The sequence below is a fragment of the Saccopteryx bilineata genome, chromosome 3 (assembly GCF_036850765.1).
Source record: "Saccopteryx bilineata isolate mSacBil1 chromosome 3, mSacBil1_pri_phased_curated, whole genome shotgun sequence".
NCBI lineage: Eukaryota > Metazoa > Chordata > Mammalia > Chiroptera > Emballonuridae > Saccopteryx > Saccopteryx bilineata.
Window position 1 is genome coordinate 240784466 of NC_089492.1, and position 18585 is coordinate 240803050.

Genomic DNA, 18585 nt, shown 5'->3' on the forward strand with positions numbered 1-18585 from the left:
TGGTATGCATGCAAAGGCCTTTCACTAAGTAGGAACACAAGCACCCATGTGTGCATGCACGTGCACACACACACATCACAGAGCAAAGACGAACACTGTGTTAGCAACCTAGGTATTATTTTCTATAAACTTTCTGTCCATTTCTATTTAGGAAAGAATCTCTCTCTCTCTCTCCTCTCACTGAAACAGAGTCCAGTAGCTATTTAAATACACATACACACACACACACACACACACACACACACACACACAGGGTCTACTTCCTTAGAAGCTTATCAAAACCAAACACCTTTGCGAGTACACCATCACTGATGTTGGCACAGCTTGATGATAAGTGTCCAGCCGTTAAAAAGGCAGGGACACTAAATTTTGCTCAGCACAGACCATCTTCTAAAGTTCCAAAGTAAAGAAATACTTCCTACTGCCTGACCAGGCAGGGTTGCAGTGGATAGAGCATCAGACTGGAACGCAGAGGACCCACGTTCAAAATCCTGAGGTCACCGGCTTGAGTGGGGGCTCATCGGCTTGAGTGTGGGCTCACCAGCTTGAGCTTGGGGTCATGGCTTGAACATGGAATCATAGACATGACCCCATGATCGCTGGCTTGAGCCCAAAGGTCACTGGCTTGAGCCCAAGGTCACTGGCTTGAGCAAGGGGTGACTAGCTCTCCTGAAGCCCTCCTGGTCAAGGCACATATGAGAAAGCAATCAATGAACAACTAAGAAGCCATGACAAAGAATTGATGTGTCTCAACTCTCTTCCTGCCTGTCTCTCTCTGTCTCTGTCTCTCTTGCAAAAGAAAAATAAAAGATATACTTCCTACTATATACTCAATGAAGAAATCTAAGAAATCTATTTTTCAGGCAAGTTCAAGATATAACTGATAATTATCTTTGTCACTGAGATGGCAAAAGTGGGCTAAAGGTTTGGTGGGAGCATATTCCCAGGCAAGAGTTCAGGTTAGGTTATAGTCCCACACATTCAGAAATCCTGCATTGGCTAGAGTACAGGGAAAATAGCAAATGCTATGATCCAAGACCATTTACTAGCAAGCTGGGTTTCTGGGCCTATTCTAGTAATGTAGGTCTCAGCCATAAATTGCCCAGGAACCCTACAGCTTCTTGGCGGTCATCTCAAGTTCTATAATATACCCACATTTACAGACATTCTTCCTCCCCCAGCTAGGTAAAAGGAAATTGTGGGAATCTGAGCAGCTGCGAACCTGTCCAAATGCCACCTACATTTTAGATCCTTCAGGGAGACAAGTGTGAACTTAAATCATTCACTTAACCTCTTTTAGGTCATGGATGCCATTGGGAACTTGATGAAAGCTGCAGCTGATGGTGTCCAGGAGTTGTATTCAGACAGTTGTCTACACATGAGGACCCCAAGGTAGCTGTATGGGGCCAGACAAAGGAAGCCAACAAAACACCACTGACACTCAAAATTCTGATTGCCTGACCTATGCTAATTACTACCATGCCTTCCAAAATAAATGGCAAATACCCCCAGAGAACATGGCAAGGGGAGTGGAAAATAGTGCTTTATATACTACAAAAATATCACGGTGTAATGGCAAATGGCATACATAACACTACTTTTATTCCAATCCCAGAGAGGAAAGCCAATCTTTGCTGTTCAAATTCAATCAGAAGAAAACTGGTTTAGTCAACTAATCATTTAACAAGCAGGTACTATGTGCAAGAAGCCGGGACTTCCTGAGGATCCCAAAGAATCATAAGACTGTTTCTATCCATTGGGAGTTCAGAGCCCAGCTGGAGAAAGAAAAGATGAAGAAGTTACTGATATCACGGGTCATGTTTTAAACATTTTGGTTTGTCCAGTAAGTAGCATGATGTCTGGCAAAAGCAGGCATTTAGTAAAGGTCTGTTGACCACTGAACACTACTAAGTACACAAAATCCTAAAACACAAAGCAGAAAAAGCATAATACAGACAGAGACCAACCACAAAGGAAGTAAGGTATTGAAAAGTGTGGACCCTTAGGCCCTGGCCGGTTGGCTCAGCGGTAGAGCGTCGGCCTAGCGTGCGGAGGACCCGGGTTCGATTCCCGGCCAGGGCACACAGGAGAAGCGCCCATTTGCTTCTCCACCCCTCCGCCGCGCTTTCCTCTCTGTCTCTCTCTTCCCCTCCCGCAGCCAAGGCTCCATTGGAGCAAAGATGGCCCGGGCGCTGGGCATGGCTCTGTGGCCTCTGCCTCAGGCGCTAGAGTGGCTCTGGTCGCAATATGGCGACGCCCAGGATGGGCAGAGCATCGCCCCCTGGTGGGCAGAGTGTCGCCCCTGGTGGGCGTGCCGGGTGGATCCCGGTCGGGCGCATGCGGGAGTCTGTCTGACTGTCTCTCCCTGTTTCCAGCTTCAGAAAAATGGGACAAAAAAAAAAAAAGAAAAGTGTGGACCCTTTTCCAACATAACCACATTCAGGCCCTGGCCAGGTAGCTCAGTTGGTAAGAGCGTCAGTCCAATATGTCTAGGTTGCAGGTTCGATCCCTGGACACGGCACAGACAAGAATCCACCAATGAATGCATAAGTAAGTGAAACAAAAAAAAATTGATGTTTCTCTCCCTTGCTCTCTCTCCCTCTAAAAATTAGTAAGTAAAAATAAGTATATAAATAACCACATTCAGTAGGGGAGTCAGTCCATTACAGAGTTCAGGAAGAACTGCACCTGAAACGCGGACTGAGGACTGACACGACTTCTTTTGGATAGAGAGATGACATAGGCAGAAAGGAGGGCCTTCTGAGAGGGACAAGCTGAGAGAGCACAGCCCGAGAGGTGTCCTGGAAACAAACAGCAAGTACAAGTGTGGCTGGACCGCACAGTGGGGGTGGGGTGGGGTCAGGGTGGGGAATAAATATGTAGACTCCTCCAGTCCATACTTGTTACACAGCTGGGAAAAAAACAGGCTTCAGACTGTCTATGTTGCTTTTTAAGCTTGTAGCAGCAGGAGGAAAAAACTTGGAGTATTTATCTAAAAGCTTTCAAGATCCTCTAAAAAAAACTTTTTTTTTTTTTTGCTTTAGGGAGGAATTGACTCAATTCTGTAAATAAAAGCTCCCCTTAAACAGAGTCAGGGCTACATTGAACAAGTTGCTGTTTTATTCATTTAGGCTTCCCACACACAGAGGCCTGATACAAGGAGCAAAAATTTCACAGGTTTGATCTCTGTTTTATGTAGCCACATCTTGTCTCTATGATAAGACAGACTTTGTTTTCTAAACAAACCCGAGGCCTTCCATAAGCAGGGGAAGAAAGCCCTGCTGCAAAAAATAATAATAAGTAAATAACTAAACAAAAGAAAATGCTGATAACTGGGTAAGTGAAAAATATTTAACAGCCATTCATAATTAAGCTTTCAGAAATATGGTCAAAGCTGTGGGCTTATAAAAAACACCAAGACTGCTATTGCCAGGGCTTAATATTCAACCCCTTGGAGAGACATATGCGACATCAATCCCAGAGGCACTGAATAGTCCTAGGATATCCCAAATATAGTGTCATTTAAAAGAACTATAATAGGAGAATTTTTAACTGAAAATCTTCAAGAATCATAGCCACAGAAAATGTTAGTGTCCATATTCTCCACTTATTTCCAGTTGGGTAACTAAAACTACTCCTTAAGCAAATCTCAAAAAAAATTTTTTTAAGGTTCACTTAGCTATATATTTGTTTGCATTCATATTGTAAATAATACTCTTCCATTTTTATTTCATCTTTCCCCATCATAAAAATAAAAGTGTGATTTACTTCAGTATTTATCATGTCAAAAATAATTATCTCTTCATTCATATCCCTTGATATATACCTATAATATGCATACACACACAGACAGACCACTCAGAAGTTATTTTCCTAAAGCAAAATAATGTAAATATAAATAAATTCTTGTACTTCCACGAAAGCACTGGTTATTAAAGGTCTTGTAACTGGCATTTGCACTTAGTTAAGAACTTATGTGTATCAGTATGACTTAATGCCACAAGCTTGTATGACAGTTAATGCTGCCATATTTAACATTAATGTATTTGCCAAACTTAGCTGAGACATGTATAAATAAGGTAACACAGGAATCTTTCAAGTAAAAGCCCTGATAATGTTCCCCACAACCTCCAACCAAAGCCAGGTCCACAAGCCCTCCCATAGTCCTCTCATCCATCATGTAAATGCAAGGTATCAACTGGCATGAAATCTTCATAAACTTATTAAGTTTATATCAATATCTTTATCAATGGCCTGACCAGGCGGTAGCGTAAAGGATAGAGCTGTGATGGCGAACCTTTTTATACAAACCACCCACTTTTGCAGTGCTGGTCAACCTGGTCCCTCCCACCCACTAGTGGGCGTTCCAGCCTTCATGGTGGGCAGTAGTGGAGCAAGCAAACAGCGGCGGCACCGCAGGATAGAGCATCGGACTGGGATGTGGAGGACCCAGATTCAAGACCCCGAGGTCGCCAGCTTAAGCATGGGCTCATCTGGTTTGAGCAAGGCTCACCAGCTTGAGACCAAGGTCACTGCCTCAAGCAAGGGATAACTCAGTCTGCTGTAGCCACCACCACCCCCCCCCCCCGCCCCGTCAAGGCACGTAGGAGAAAACAATCAATGAACAACTAAGGAGCCGCAACAAAGAATTGATGTTTCTCATCTCTCTCCCTTCCTGTCTGTCTGTCCCTATCTGTCCCTCTCTCTATCTCTGCCAAAAAAAAAAATCTGTATAAGTGAAGAGCATCTCATATTGGAATTTAAATAACCTTTAGGATTTGAGGTATGGGATTTTCTAGGTACATCCAAAAATCTACTGAAGACAAGGATAAGCTATGACACGCTTTTGTAAGGTTAGAGGTAGAGGAAATGAAATTAAAAGAAAACTAAAGGATCATCATAACACCTAAAACCTGCAAATTTAAATAACACCATTTCTGGATCACAGAAATAACAACAGGATTAATAGCTGCAGATTTGTCCTTTCTACTAAAATCTTTTTCAAACTACTTTAAATGAATACATGAAGGATTGATTTTTAAAGTCATGTAAATTCTTAGAGACAATGCAGACTGACTTAATTATCATCAATAAAATCTACAGACATTGATGCAACCCAGCAGAAACTGCTACCAAAAAGCTGGGCATAAAAATCACTCCATGGCTCCCTCTGTACACAACACTGATATGACCTTAATAAATATTTCATTTCTTTCAGTGAATAACCAAGCATCAAGATGGCAAATTTGAATAGCTAGGAAATAATGTCATAATGACTCTACTAAGAAAATGCCTCCTTTAGAGAAAGGTAAACTTACCTAACTTCTAATCTTCATTTCCAAAACACCCCCCAAATCTGCCAATAATCCTGAACCAGAGCACATTTATCTAGCCTTTCCATGTGCAGATTGATGTAGTACTTAAAGGGGTCTTATGGGGACTTTTCTCACTATAGTAACACTAGAAAGGTCATATGGGAAAAGATGTAAAATCTTCAAGTACAAGAACATTTCCTTTCCATCCCTTCAGAAACTAAGTGCTCAACAAATATTCTTGGATTAACTGACTTCAGGGCATAGTCAAGTCACTTGACAGCTCACACAGTGACTCTCAGTTTCCTTCCTGAGTTATAATTAAGAGCTAAGAGCCCATATCCTATAGGTGGTTTCGACCATTTTGTTGCTAAGTACATGATATCTTTATCTACATTTTTGTCCATCTGCTATTTTCCTTCTCCCCCATTCAAAGGATCTTCTAATATAGGGCAAAGAGAATAAGTATGGAACACAGAGCTGGGTTCTAAAACCTGAGGCAAACCACTTATGTGCTCAGAGCCTTGGCGTCTTCATCAAGGAGACAAGGGTGACAATAACCAATTTATAGAATTGTTTTGAGAATTAAATGTAGCAAATTTAATGCTTCTGACACGCTCTCTCTCATATGATAGGTATATGCTAAATGAAAATGCACAATACTCCCATACAAATAAGTTCCCTAGTCTTTTCCTTGTCTCTAAAATAGTCCATCATTACCACTCCACTCTGAAATAGATTTTGAGACAGCATCTGAACAATATTTTCATTTTTAATCCTAAACAGAGTGTTTAGGGCAGTGACTTCGTTCCCATATCTTTTACCCCCTTAAAGAATGCTAAAATTTTCTCAGCATAGTTTCCCTAATAAAAATCAGTTTTGCACCTGACCAGGTGGTGGCGCAGGGGATAGAGTGTTGGACTGAGATGCAGAGGACCCAGGATCAAAACCCCAAGGTTGCTGCCGGCTTGAGTGTGGGCTCTCCAGCTTGAGCGCGAGGTCGCTGGCTTGAGTATGGAATCATAGACATGACCCCATGGTTGCTGGCTTGAACCCCGAGGTCGCTGGCTTGAGCAAAGGGTCACTTGCTCTGCTGTAGCTTAGCCCCTGGGGTCAAGGCACATATGAGAACACAATCAATGAACAAGCAATCAACAAACAACTAAGATGCCCCAACAAAGAATTGATGCTTCTCATCTCTCTCCCTTCCTGTCTGTCTGTCCCTCTCTCTGACTCTCTCTGCCTCTGTCAAAAAAACAACTCTACAATACCTTCCTATATCAAGGAATACCACTTCAGATTATAGAGTTGCTATTTTGATTTGGTTTTAGTTTTCCATTTTGTTTTTTCTTTCTTTTTTAAAATTAACATCTAGATCATGAAAACCCAAATTTACAACTCTGAGAAAAAATGATCAAGATCAGGTGGAAATAGCTTCTCTTCATTTATGTACACAGAGTGGCTTCTTGAATTTGCAAAGGACATTAAAGAACAGCTAACTCAGCAGTAAGCTGCAAAAGATGTAAGCAAAAATATTGCAGATGAGTCAACTGGTTGGAGTCAACTGGATATGGTTTTCCTTTAGAACATACTCAGAGTAAGAGTTCTTTAAACTTCCATAATTCTTGAGTTTAAGTAACTAAAATATATACCTGGTTTGGTAGTATTTCAACTGCATCCATATATACAAAACGTTCTTCTAATCAGCTGAAAACATTTGCTTGTGTAAAGCATTTTGGAAAAGGTTCCCAGTGTTAGAGCTAAATATACAGATAAATAAAAAGAAAAGACTTCTGCCCAAGAAAGATGATCAAAATCAGATGACAATGATTGATAAAACAAAGATTTATATCAGAATAAAAACCATGAGAGGAAAATCCATAAGTTAAAAAAAAATGCGTATGGGGTAATTTAGATATTTTATGGTAATCTAGTACAGGAGTAACATTAAATGCGACGTTCTTTCCTAACTTCTCTACTAAAATTTGAAATAAACTTTTCCAAGAATTAAATACATTCATGTATTGTTCCCTCCACAGTTTGCTCATTGTTAGCAATGACCTATCCCTGTCATGCAAAAGCATTTGATGAAAAAATAAAGCACTGGTATTTGCTTCAGCAGCATATATACTAAATTTGGAGCAACGTAACCCTGGCCAGGTAGCTCAGCTGGATAGAGCGTTATCCCAATATGCCAAGGTTATGGGTTCGATTCCCAGTTGGGGCAACCAGTTAGTGCATGGGAAGTGGAACAACAGACTGATGTTTCCCTCTCTCTCTCTCTCTCTCTCTCTCTAAACTCAATCAATAAATAAAAACTTTTTTTTTTTTTTTTTGTATTTTTCTGAAGCTGGAAACGGGGAGAGACAGTCAGACAGACTCCCGCATGCGCCCGACCGGGATCCACCCGGCACGCCCACCAGGGGGCGATGCTCTGCCCCTCCGGGGCGTCACTCTGACGAGACCAGAGCCACTCTAGTGCCTGGGGCAGAGGCCAAGGAGCCATCCCCAGCACCCCGGCCATCTTTGCTCCAATGGAGCCTTGGCTGCGGGAGGGGAAGAGAGAGACAGAGAGGAAGGAGGGGGTGGAGAAGCAAATGGGCGCTTCTCCTGTGTGCCCTGGCCAGGAATCGAACCCGGGTCCCCCGCACGCCAGGCCGATGCTCTACCGCTGAGCCAACCAGCCAGGGCCAATAAAAACTTTTTTAAATAAAGCACTGGCTTTCCCCCAAATGATTCTTATTTTATAATGCTCAACTCGAGATCTCCGATCACAGTACAGGTCACAGGCTCTCCAGGCCCGGCAGCTGCGTTTCCTGTTGAGTTGGTTGCTGCAGCAGGCACTGTCCCCTGGCAAAACCACAACCATTTACAACCTCCTCATCACTGCTCACTACGGGGACTGGCAAGCTGGATACTCATTTCCCCACATTTTCTGGCAGTGAGTGATCCAGTTTTAAGCAATGAATCATAAGGAGCTGTCACCTGTGTAGTGTTTTCTTTCCTGGGAAGTGGAACATATTAGGCTAGCAAGACCCATCTCCCCCATCATCCTGCCTTGAACATACGCAGGACAACCAGAACACGGCGAGAATAACAAAAAAAGAAGTCTACAGATAAAGCACGTCAGGGCAGAAAAAGTACCTGAATTCTTACTGGTATTCACGAGTAAATAAAACCACACTAGTTAATACCTCTGAACTTATTGCTAGACAAGAAAAATAAATCTTTGTTTCAACCACTGTTTTTGTTTCTTGTAGGCAAAAAGCATTCTCAAGATACAGCTGCCATTTTAAAAAATATTTATTGATTCAAATGAAAATCTGGGTCCAAATTCTTTAAAAAAGAAAAAAAAGAAGAATCAGGACACTGGACCCAGGTTTCATACAATACTCGACACTAACTGGCTAGAACTAAGGGGCTTTCAGTGGGACTCCCTGGCTTTCAAATGGAACCTGGGCTCTCTCTGCTCACTGCCTACTTCACTCCTTTCGTCACCCTTCAACTGCTACAAGCATCTGAATTTGAGACCCTGGTATACAGCCTACACCTCAACAACAAACTACTACTAAAACCAACAGTTTCTTTTCTTTCTTTTTTTTTTTTTTTGCTTCCTAGAACCCGGATATCTGGCACAGATAGTCATGGTCTCACTTAGGAAAATATATTTTCTTTTACTGGCTAGTAACTTTTTCAACAGGCACATTGATTTTGGTTTTATTTTCATAGCACACCTACACAGAGAGGAGAAAGACACCATGTCACCAAAGGGCTATATAATACTAGTTAGGGCTAAAGAGAACACGATGGTGATAATAAGGGTAACAATAGCTACTATTTACTGAAATATTAAGAGAGTGTAGACAGTGTACTGGGTGCTTTACAAATGCTTTGCCACTTAATCCAGAAAGAAAAAAGTACTAGATACTATTACCTGTATTTTTAAAATAAACAGAGTCTCTGACAAAGTAACTAATTCAAAACTGCACAGTTAACAAGCAGTGAACAGAAAATTTGAATCCAAGTCATTCTTACTCTATTATATATACTATTTACCACAGGTTATACTGCTTCACAAAGAAGAGACCCAAAAATCTGATTTTTCTGTGAGACGTTCCTAAAATTTCTCAGATCCTACATCTCATTCCTATGTAAGCACATTCTACTATGAATAGTATGTCAAACATTTGATTTTTAATGCCCATTAGTATAAGTCTTGATTCCGGTATGGGATTTTTTTTCCAAAAGGCACTTCCTTCTTAAGTGTAACTGACCTAGTACAATAAATTCTCAAGATTCAAAAGTGACTCATTTCTAAAGCCCCACACATTAGCAGCTGGTATTAGTCAATCTGAGATTTAAATTTATAATGTACTCTTGATAATGTACTCCCAATACATTTTTCACTTCTCTTATCTCTTGAATGACACAAGGTAAAAGATCTTTAAGGTATAAATATTTTATATAAACTTTCACTCTGTTTTTTCTCAGCCATTTTCCATTTGCAAACACTAGACATCATGCAAAAAAAAAAAGATTGAAAGAGTTTTATGGATTATGTTGGGGGTGCTGAGAACTTCCTATCCATTCTGCTGGGTAATGGGAACATTCCACCGTCAATGGAGTCTGATTCAAAGTACTGTTTGTCCATGGGGCAGTGGACTGGAAAGGGAGCAAGTTCCTAGCATCCTCTATAATGGGGCTAGTCAACCTTTTTATACCTACCACTCACTTTTGTATCTCTGTTAGTAGTAAAATTTTCTAACCGCCCACTGGTTCCACAGTAATGGTGATTTATAAAGTAGGGAAGTAACTTTACTTTATAAAATTTATAAAGTAGAGTTACAGTAAGTTAAAGCATATAATAATTACTTACCAAGTATTTTATGTCAGATTTTCGCTAAGTTTGGCAGAATAAATCTTTATAAAACAACTTACTATAGTTAAATCTATGATTTTACTTATACTTTGGTTGCTCCGCTACCGCCCACCATGAAAGCTGGAACGGGCACTAGTGGGCGGTAAGGGACCAGGTTGACCACCACTGCTCTAGAATGATAACTAAGTTTGCGCAGGTCACTGGGGGGTGCCAATGGGACTCTGGTACTGGGCTACTTCATTCAGTTGGAAGGACTACGACATAGCAACTCCTCTGAAGCACGACACAGAACCGCAGGGGCTTGCAAGGAATCAGAAGACCCTCACTAGACCTGTGGCTTTGGTATATTATTTATAAAGTCCAAGCCTTTCTTTTCACATTGGTAAAATGAAGAGGTTGGCCTGTCAGAGAATTTCAATCTATCTGCACAGATTCCCCAGGGCCTTGCTGCTAAAATGACAGTCAGTGTATGTCTAACACCACACGAGTGTATTTAAAATGCAGACTCCCAGGCCCCACCTCAGACCTACAGAATCATAATCTGTATATAACAAGCTTTCCAGTGAGTCTCTGCCCTAGGGATCAGTTCCAGCTCAGCTGCTTCTGGAAGAAAGAAGGGCCAAAGCTAACAGAGATCCAGTACCCAACACTTTTTCAACTCAAATATATATCAATAGATCTTGCCCGTACATTAGGTTCTGAAGAAAAGGTCCATGTTTAAAGAAAATCTGAAACCACTGGATAAGATGATCTATAAGGTCCTTCATAACTGCAGATATTCCATAATTATACAAATTTGCAAAGCTTATTATCGATCACTTTAAGAATGATTTGTTTTCTACATTAACTTATTTTGGAGAGCAATCTACTATAATTCATAACCAATATTCTATATACGTAAAACATAACTTGATCTTTGCCTGAGATATCATTAATAACATGAGTTATATAAAAGTGTTCCATTACAGTGAATACCCAAAAAACTGCTTAGAAACATTAGTATATAGGGCATACGTGTGTGTTTGCACACGTATGTGCATATATAAATAAATATGCATATAATTATATAAATATATGCACTGACATGTATCTGTATATATTTACACATAGCACACGCACACATACACACATGTATGCATATACACATGCACCATATATAAATGTTTATTTTTATATTGCACACATATACATATATACACGTGTGTATATGAGGGGGGTGGGGTATCAAGCTGCTATCCATCTCAATCTCGTATCTGATCTGCTTTTGACAGTTTCTCCATGTCAGCTCTCACATTCAGTTTGCCAGCTAACACCTTTTCTGTCCACTTTCTAGACTCAAGCAGCTATCTACTAGGAGTTTATCTGCTGCTCTGGAATGAGAAAACAGACTGTGTAGAAGTTGTTCGGCTTCACGGAGAGTGTCTACCAAGTGTAAAAACCATGAGCTCTAGTGCTCGCACTTGATAAAATCTACTTTGGAAAGCTGCAGGCTGGTTGTGCTTTCTTTCTAATGTTAAGGTTTATTTCCAAATGTACAAACAAAACAAGAAAACTGCAGGTATGTGAGGTCTAACTTTAAATGACTTTAAGAGAAATATGAATTGGACCCTCTCAGTTCTCATCTCACACCAACCTGCCTTATGCAACTAGATTGTGATCACCTTTGTGACAGTGCTTGAAATGTCTGAAAAATGTTAGTTGGGACTGTATCATGATGGCAACCGTCCGGGGAGTGAGAAGGAGAACGGAAGAGAGCCTCCCCAGTCAGCATGTTCTCAGTCTAATCAGCTTCAATGAGCCACTAAGCCGCCTCCAAAGCTGGGATAAGCCAGAGAGGTGTTAAGTCAATGCAGGCCTCACCTGGTCTGACCTCCAGGGAGACAAGGCTTAAAGCCCCCGATGATCATTCCTCTTTTCCATATGCCCAGTGAACACCCCTGAAGACCACTCAACTCCCAACTCCTCTCTTCCTATGAGAAAGGAGTGTCTCTAGATCACGTGAAAAGGTGTGCCCATGGCTAAATCTATAAAGGTGACGCTTCAATATCCTGTTTCAAAGTGGGATGACACTTCAGAGAGGTTCTCAAAATGTAGCATGTATCAGAATCACCTGAAGTACTTGTTTAAAAAACCAAACCAAACAAAAAAACAGACTGCTGGGTTCCAGCCGCAGAATTTCTGATCTACAAAGTCTGGGAAAGGAGAAGAAATCTAGCTAGTTCCCAAGCGACGCTGATGCTGCTGGTCTGGTGACCACACTTTGAGATCCTCTAAGGTCAAGCCCTTGTTTTAAAGAAGAGACAACGAAGAACCACAAGGATGAAGTGATTTGGCCAAAGGCACAGAGTGGATGAGGGAAGTCAAGATTCCAGTCTACTGTCTCAGAGTTCAGGGTGCTTCCCATCACAGGACAGCTCGTGCAGATTCGATGAAAGGTATTCAAAGAATGTCTTTATCTGTAAACAAAGATCCTTGGTGTCTTATACTTATGTAGCCTTTAAAAAATTTCATCTACATTATCTCACTTGACTCTACGTGAACCTCTGACGAGGTAGGCAGAGCAAAGATGAACATCCCTAATTTAGAGATTAGGACACGAAGATGCAGGGTTGTTAAAAAGTATATCCAAAGCCACAATGTCCGTTAAGTGCTAAAATAGATAGCTGCTATGCAGGGCGTGGTCTAAGGTCCTTCAGCATGGACATCCCAGGAAGCCTGTTAGAAATACAAAATCTCAGACCCTCCACAGACGCGCTGCATCTGAATCTGCAGTTTAACAGTATCTCCAGTTGATTCTGTGCACATTAAAGTCTGAAAAGCATTGGTACAGATAGGCCTGGAAAACGGCTCACCTAATTCCAAGCTCAATGCTTTTGTCCTCTCTTTTTTTTCCCTCTCTGAACGTACTAGTCAGTATCATATCCTGATTAGTTTTCCAGCATAGCCTAAGTAAGAAGTTAACTCTCACCAGGTAAAGGACACTTAGAGTTCTGCCCTTAAAAAAAAAAAAAATATATATATATATATTAAACTAGGTTAAATTACCTTTATTACGAGTCTTGGTAATTCCTCTGTAGTCATTTTCTTGACTGATGTATAGACCCCTATGAAATGAATCCTCTGAGAAGAAGATGGAAAAAAAACAAGACAGTGATCAATGGATTCAATTAGTTACAGTATAATTCTACCAAGATGAAAAAAGATCAAGATGCAATGCAACTATCCAAGGTGGCTAAAATACTTTACCCAGAAAGTACACCATTTCTTTCCCACATTCTTCAACTATTAAGTTCAGGAAAGCACAAAACAGCTGCTCCTAAGACACCTGGGAAAATAACCACAATAAATGCAAGGCTCCTCACAACTGGAAGTATTTAAATACTGTTCTAATGATCTAGGCAAGATGACAACTGCATCTCTTCACACACAGGAAGTGTTACACAGACCAATTTCTCTACTGACGGCAAATAAACCCCTCTCGCAACATACAGTCAACCAAGAATTAACTCAGTGGTTACTGTTAAGACCACAGTTTTGAAACATGTATGCAGGCTTTTACCTTCAACTTTTCAATGGAAATATGGAAAGGAAATCAATTCTATCTATTGAGATTCTCTGTTGAACAGAAAGCAGAATGCTGATATGGTACATCTGTGAAAAGCTGCTTAATTCAGCATGACAAAATGTAAATTCAAGTGATTTCATTAAAATATATTCATCCTAGGTATCTACATAAATGTATAAATATAAATACAAACACACAAGGGTTTTTGCTTGTTTTTTGCTAATTTCAGTGTTGCTTTGTGCAAACACATGATGTAAAGTTAATCAGGGTAGTAAGCTTCCAATCATTAAAATTAATGTTCAGGGCCCTGGCCAGTTGGCTCAGCGGTAGAGCGTTGGCCTAGTGTGCGGAGGACCCGGGTTCGATTCCCGGCCAGGGCACACAGGAGAAGCGCCCATTTGCTTCTCCACCCCTCCGCCACTCTTTCCTCTCTGTCTCTCTCTTCCCCTCCCGCAGCCAAGGCTCCATTGGAGCAAAGATGGCCCGGGCGCTGGGGATGGCTCCATGGCCTCTGCCCCAGGCGCTAGAGTGGCTCTGGTCGCAACATGGCGACGCCCAGGATGGGCAGAGCATCGCCCCCTGGTGGGCAGAGCGTCGCCCCATGGTGGGGACATGCCGGGTGGATCCCGGTCGGGCACATGTGGGAGTCTGTCTGACTGTCTCTCCCTGTTTCCAGCTTCAGAAAAATGAAAAAAAAAAAATTAATGTTCAGGACAAATAACCATTTATAGCACCTTAGTAGGTCAGCATATTAAAAACCACCCCTGCAACACAAAAATTACTTTACTAGAAAGATGCACCTTTATTAAAAGGAAGATTTCTTTCCAGTTTAAAAATAATGTGTTGGTCCTGGTCAGTTGGCTCAGTGGTAGAGCATCGACCCAGCATGTAGATGTCCCAGGTTCAATTCCTGGTCAGGACACAGAGGAGAAGCGAGTATCTGCTTCTACTCTCTTCCCCTTTCTTTCTCTCTCTCTCTCCTCCTCCCTCAGCCATGGCTCGATTGGTTCCAGTGCATTGGCCCAGGTGCTGAGGATGGCTACATGGAGCCTCCACCTCAGGTGCTAAAAATAGCTCAGTTATGAGCATGGCCCCAGATGAACAGAGCATTGGCCCCAGATGGTGGTTGTAGGGTGGTTCGTAGTTGGGGCACATGTGGGAGTCTATCTTCCCTACTCTCGCTTGGAAAAGAAAAAAAAAAAAAAAGAGTGTGCTGAATTAATAAGCTGATCAAGTGATTAATAGAATCCACAATCTTAATCTTATTATTTTCAAAAATGAAAAGGCTCTTCTGCCAAGAGCCAGTTGTCTCCACTTGCTTAAGAACAATAAAATCTGATTGACTGTGATCTACCTACTCTCTCTGAGATAATTTGGCATAGGCATAATTCTCCTTGTATTTCTTTATCAAGATACACAAAGCTGTTAGTGGTTTATGCCTCTGAAACCTGGGGATTCATGTAAATAACTTTTAACAGTGGGATCGCACATAACAATTTACAGAGCACTGTGGCATAATGCAATTCAAAGTTGTTCCTGATTTAAAATGTTTAAAGTCCAACCACAGTGTCAGTCTGCCCAGAGAAAACTCTTATAAAAAGTTTTCACACTCTGTTGGGTTAAGAGACAGTGGGTATTAATCCTATGCCTTCCACGCCAAGCTTCCTTTTTGTGGTCAGCAGAGAAGCTATGTGGTTGGTCTGAAGGAGTCCAAAGTCTTTTTTCTGTGTTAAAACAAGGGAAAGTGGGCCGGTTACAGAGTAAAAGAAAAACCACAGCCAGCTCACTCTGCTGTAGCTTTTCCCTTAAATGTGGCCTAGAGCTATACTGCTTTCCAAAAAAAGGTTTAATTTAAACCATACACAGTGCTGCAGGCTGCCACGTTTCCAAACTCGGCATTCCTTTCTAATCTGCGCACTTCAGAACCAACACACTCGGTTTCCACTGGTACTCAGACGAAGTCTAATAAATAAAATATCACTGCCCATCCATTACTTAATTTGATAATAATATACCCTTTTTTTCCCTTCCTCAATTGATGTTATTCTAAGTGCTTATTTGAGTGTGTTCAACTGTTGTAAACATCACCTCTAAAAAAAATCAGTCTGTTCTCTTTCAGAGAGTGAAGGGAAGGAAAAGGGGAACTATAAAGTGAGGAAACGTATGGACGTTGGCGAGTGGAAACCAGAGCAAGGAAACCACCATTCTGTGAAAAGATTGCCTACGCTGAAAATAGCTTCTTGTCTTTATATTAAAAATTAAAAATAAAATAAAAAACTTTTGTTTATTCCTTGGATACGATACTAGAATCTGTGCTATTATTCACAATGTCACAGGAAAGACCACAGCCACCCTTGCTCATGGCTACAGAACAGCCACGTGACCAATCCAGGTCTCTGGTTATCAGTGTGGCCCGTGCAGATCACCACACTGGCCAGAGTGAGCAGAATGAATACTCCACAGCTGGGGGGTGCTTTAATTTTCTGCCACAGTGTATTCACTTGTATGTTCATTAACAACTCCAACCTCAGCGGGAAGTCTGGCGTAAGGCTTTCTATATGAGTTGCCATGCTCTATTATACATGACACTTGTCAATTAAAGAGGAAACCCTTTTAAAGCAAACTGAAGTTAAGCTGGTACTTTCTTCAACATCTGATTTACCGCTGCTGTTATCGTCCAAAGGGAAGTTTGTTTTAGAACAATGATAGCAGTAGTAATCCTCCTATTTCAGTAGTGAGGGATTTAAACACATTCAGGGCACTGGGGACCAGTCAAAAGGTTTCTTTCAACAGAACTATGTATTTTCCGCAGTAAAAGGAAGGTCTTACTGATGGGATAACTGCCAAGATTGGACAATTTTTCAGCCTAACAGTTTAGAGAATATCATTTTAAACTACCTGGTATAATACAAATGTGACACAATAGATCAATGCAATGAATTCTCTATAGTCAGTAAAATGCTCTCCCAAATAATGGAATCCATTAATAATGATTACTGCCCCCCACCCCGTGCCTTTGCCACAAAAGTAATGCCCAATGCTACATCTCAATGCCCTCTAATAAATACAAGTCCCACAATAAGAACACAATCACAACACGGCAAATGAGTGCAGATTCCAGTAAGAATACAAATTAAAGTGCCGTTATGTAAGACAATCCCTGTTCAAAATTTATTTTGCCTGGTAATACACACTTTCCTTATCTGTAAAATGGGGCTTAGGGGAGACGATCTCTTCGCTCCCTCCCAGCTCGAGGAGTCCATGCGGGTTTCACGTTTTCTCAAGGGTTTTAATTCTCAACACTCTCACGTGAGGACTATCACCAGAGCACACAGACGAACTAGTGCTACCAAGGGTCCGTGAAACTTATGCACTAAAACTCTAATTTAAACTGATCTGGAGGGAAAAGATTTCAACTTTAGATTTTTTAAAAGTTGAACATTATTTTTTTTTCCAGGAAAACTGAAAGCAGTACATTTGGATTGGTGAAAAATACAATTTCCTGGAAGTGTAGGTAGGTGACCCAGCATGTATTGACACTCTTAAGAAAGAGTATTTTTAAACTCTTAAACAGAAAAACTCAAAGCTCATAAATATATTTCAACTATGTCCTAGCTAGTAATGACAAAAGTCATTGTTTATTTGGTGACCAACATGATAAATCCTTGTATGAATTACTCTCACTCCTCACAACAACTGAGGCTTATGGAGATTTAAGTAACTCCAAAGTGAAAATTGATTAAGGAAACAAGACAGAACTAAACCCAAATTAGTGGAACCCCAGGGCCTAAACTCTTAGCCACAATGTAGATACTGCTTCTTCTTGTTAAACTGTATCCATGCTGTAATCTGGTTAAACCCTGCTGCTATCTTCAAAGCCCTTTACTTTCCCTTGATGTTGAGGACTTGAAACACCAAAGGTCAGGCCTCAGTATTGGCTTATATGCAGATTACTTCTATGCTACAGAGCAGCAATTTTTAACCTTTATCATCTCAGAATACACATAAACTATTAATTACTAAAATCCTGCAGCACACCAAAAAATATATTTTTTGCCTATCTGACAGAAAAATATGTATAATTTTGATTCATTCACACCAAATAGCTATTGTTGTATTTGTTAGCTGTTGTCATTTTTTTAATCATTGTTTTATTATTACCTATTGATTGAGTTTTAGAGAGACAGAGAGAGGGAGGCAGGGAGGAAAGGGGGGGGGAGAGAGAGAGAGAGAGAGAGAGAGAGAGAGAGAGAAGCACTCACTTGTTGTTCCACTTAGTTGTACATTCACTGGTCGCTTCCTGTATGTGCCCTGACCAGATATCGAACCCGCAACCTTGATGTTTTGGGACGACGCTCTGACTGACATAACGAGCCAGGGCCTGTTGTCATTTTTTATTTGACAATCTAAGGGAAAAGAGGTCAGTGCCCCTGACTGGGTAGTCAGGTACTGCATGTTTTAAAAATTCTGAGACATACCAATGTGCCTGCTGCAGCACCCTGGTTGAAAACTGCTGCTGTAGAGCTTCTGTTTGCTGTATTTAAATGTGCGCTTTTAAACTCTCAACCTACCTACCATATTCACCAACAGCCTGAGTCAAGATGAAAGAAAGGATTCTCCTGAGGTTGGGAGTCAAGTATCAAACTGTCACCCACTCCTTTTAACAAACCTTCCAAAACACTCTTGATTAAAAGGAGAAAATGTAGCAAGGGCCTTGGGTAATTCATATTAGGAAGCTTTTTTCCTCTCATCAGCTGTAAATCCGGGTTTTATAGAGACTTCCTTCCCTAAGCTGCGCAGTAAGGAGACAAATGAAAGGACATGCTGCA

General features: G+C 41.0%; 1 protein-coding gene across 9 annotated transcripts in view; it reads right to left on the bottom strand.

Annotated features, from left to right (window-relative positions):
- Positions 1-18585, bottom strand: part of NFIA (nuclear factor I A) — a 386029-nt gene that overhangs the window by 296548 nt on the left and 70896 nt on the right. For 4 of the 9 annotated variants that reach the window (XM_066269044.1, XM_066269047.1, XM_066269045.1 and 1 more), the window contains exon 3: positions 13237-13311. The exons of the other annotated variants lie outside the window; for them this stretch is intronic. In XM_066269044.1, the coding sequence (XP_066125141.1) occupies positions 13237-13311 (75 nt within the window). The remainder of the gene's footprint in view (positions 1-13236; positions 13312-18585) is intronic. 9 annotated transcript variants of the gene reach the window in all.